The sequence below is a fragment of the Clupea harengus genome, chromosome 15 (genome assembly GCF_900700415.2).
Source record: "Clupea harengus chromosome 15, Ch_v2.0.2, whole genome shotgun sequence".
Classification (NCBI taxonomy): Eukaryota; Metazoa; Chordata; class Actinopteri; order Clupeiformes; family Clupeidae; genus Clupea; species Clupea harengus.
Window position 1 is genome coordinate 21949988 of NC_045166.1, and position 2500 is coordinate 21952487.

The 2500-nt window shown below is 49.6% G+C and overlaps 2 protein-coding genes across 5 annotated transcripts in view; one reads left to right on the forward strand and one right to left on the reverse strand.

The window, feature by feature from the left end:
• pln (phospholamban) overlaps positions 1-644 on the forward strand; it is a 6935-nt gene extending 6291 nt beyond the window's left edge. For all 3 annotated transcript variants that reach the window (XM_031582055.2, XM_012829742.3, XM_012829750.3), the window contains exon 3: positions 1-644. This exon is cut by the window's left edge. In XM_031582055.2, the coding sequence (XP_031437915.1) occupies positions 1-6 (6 nt within the window). In that variant the 3' untranslated portion in view covers positions 7-644.
• The window catches only part of cep85l (centrosomal protein 85, like), a 67078-nt gene that overhangs the window by 32238 nt on the left and 32340 nt on the right, over positions 1-2500 (reverse strand). For both annotated transcript variants that reach the window (XM_031582054.1, XM_031582053.1), the window contains exon 3: positions 2235-2500. This exon is cut by the window's right edge and continues 705 nt beyond it. In XM_031582054.1, the coding sequence (XP_031437914.1) occupies positions 2235-2500 (266 nt within the window). The remainder of the gene's footprint in view (positions 1-2234) is intronic.

The following is a 2500-nucleotide window of genomic DNA, read 5'->3' on the forward strand; positions in this document are numbered from 1 at the left end:
TTATGAACCGGAGGAGAGAGGATGGTATTGACCGCCCTTCTGTGAAACGACCAATCACCAGCTCTTCTTGCCAGTAGCCTTGACGGTGGAGCTCTGCTTCGAGATATTTGACCGCCACTTCCACAACGCCCCCTCCGCTGCTGCACGAAACCTCGTCCGACTTTGAGGGCTCTCGCCTGGGATCTTGTCAGCCGTCCTTCCCCCCCCCCAGCACCTACCTTGGAACCATGGATCTGGTGAACAACCGCGGGCTGAACCTCATGCTCAACTTCCTGCTCATCGTGGTGGTGTTAATGCTCTTGCTCATACTGGTCAGGCTCATGTGACATGCGCCGGCCAATCAGATCATGACTTCACATGAGGGGTGGGCAGAAGAAGGAAGGGGATGGGGTACCTAGGTCCAATAGGGTTATATATACGGGGGGCACAAACTAATGATCAACATCGACACATCGATCCCAATCACTCGGTCTCTTAAAATCTGTGATATCAGATCAATCCAATACTGACACAATTGGGTATGTTAAAAAGGAAAATACATCTAGGCTAACTGGATTTCTCCCCACCAGATCCAGCACACAAATCTTCACAGCAGATCCATACACAGAAGATAATTACATAATTCATAAAAGCTTGACGCTTAAGCAAGCCAACTTTGTGTTCAATTACCTCTCTGAATGCAAGGCACCCAGTGAAAAAATACACTTGTAAATGGTAGTGCCAACAATCTTATCCTATAGACTTACTGCCCTCTACTGGCATACTGTAAGAACAGCATAAGCAGTAGTCTGGGGGGGGGGGGGGGGAGTGAAAAGTATGCTACACCAAAGAGAGCGAGTAGCGGTGGGTATGGGGGACCTCTCTTACTGTATCAAAACAGTGATGGAATGAGATACAAAGAGCATGTGTTTATGTGTGTGTATGCGAGAGCTCCGGTCATCTGTTCTTGTGTGTGTGTGTGTGTGTGTGTGTGTGTGTGAGAGAAAGTGAAACCGATGAAAATGATGTGAAGCAGTGAAACTCGTGCTGTAGTCTTGCTGTGAGTGGCTTGTCTAAGACTCAAATCCATCCTGGGATCCCAAATCCGTCTCCGAGGGGTCGGTCAGTGCGCTGGTTCCACACCACTCCACACCGCTTCACTGAATCTGCCAGCTGACTCTCAACACCAGCTGAATTACCGTCTGAAACCAGCACACACACGGACCCCCCCCCCCCCCTACACCTGGATCAGGGAACCCTCCCCTACTAAAGTTTGTCACCACACAGAATGTCAGGTTTTTTTTTTTTTGGTGGAAAAAAATGTAATAAAATAAAGTCACAGGTACTGGCTAGCATCTAGTTTTGTAGACGTATATATCAGCACTTCATTGTTTTTCAACACAGTCATTGTAATCTAATTTAAGAATTTGCAGACAGGAGATGATGATGTGAATATGTATTTAGGACACGTGTTTGTAAGCCACTGTAGATGACTATATTAAAATGCACATGTTTATGCACTTTGTGGTAAAAAATATAAATGAAATAAGGAGAAATTATAAATAAATGCAACCCAGAAACCCTCATTTGAAAATGACCTACATTCAGTGCCTTCTTGTTTTCCATGTTGTGGATTAAGCAGTTTTGAAAAGGGAGGGAGAGAGAAAGAGAGAGAGTGTGTGAGAGAAAGAGAGAGAGCGAGTGAGAGAGAGTGTGTGTCAGTTGGTGAGGGGTGAGAGAAACGAAAATCCAAATGACTACCTGAAAAATGCATGAGTTGCTGGACCACCTTAAAGCTCTGGGCCCAGCCACAGTCAGAATATTCCAAATTTAGCACACACACACACACACACACACACACACACACACACGCACACACACGCACACACACGCACACACACACACACACACACACACACACACACACACTCCTGGCGTTGCAGTGTTACCCATTTTCCACTAGGGGGAGGCATATGGCCATCTGAACTAAACGCAGGCAGAGCCCTCTTTGCCCTGAGTTAACCCCTACTTCCAGAGCTGTGATGTCAGTCATGCACATATGGCACAGACACACACACGCACACACGCACACACACACTTTCCCAAACCCTACAAATAGGCATGTCTCATCTTTGCATTGCCGTCAACACTTACAACACGGACTGAATATTTCCCCCATAACACCTACCTGTGTGTACCAACTCACACATAACAACCCCCACCCCCCCACACACACACACACGCGCCTCTCTCACCTGTGTGTACTCCGCCTCCTGCCTCATCCTCTCCCTCTGCAGCTGCTCCTGTTGCCAGGCGCCCAGCCCCAGTCCACAGCCGTCGGGGCCGGGCCGGTACTCCATCTGCTCGCTCAGCCACATCTGAGTCCGCACCGCCGGCTGGATCGGCGACCCGCCGACACTCACCCCGACCCCGCTCCCCCCAAACCCCACACCACCCACGCCTCCACCCCCTCCCCCCCTCTGTCCGCCCTGCAGGCCCGGGCTGGCGAGCCCCGGGTTGG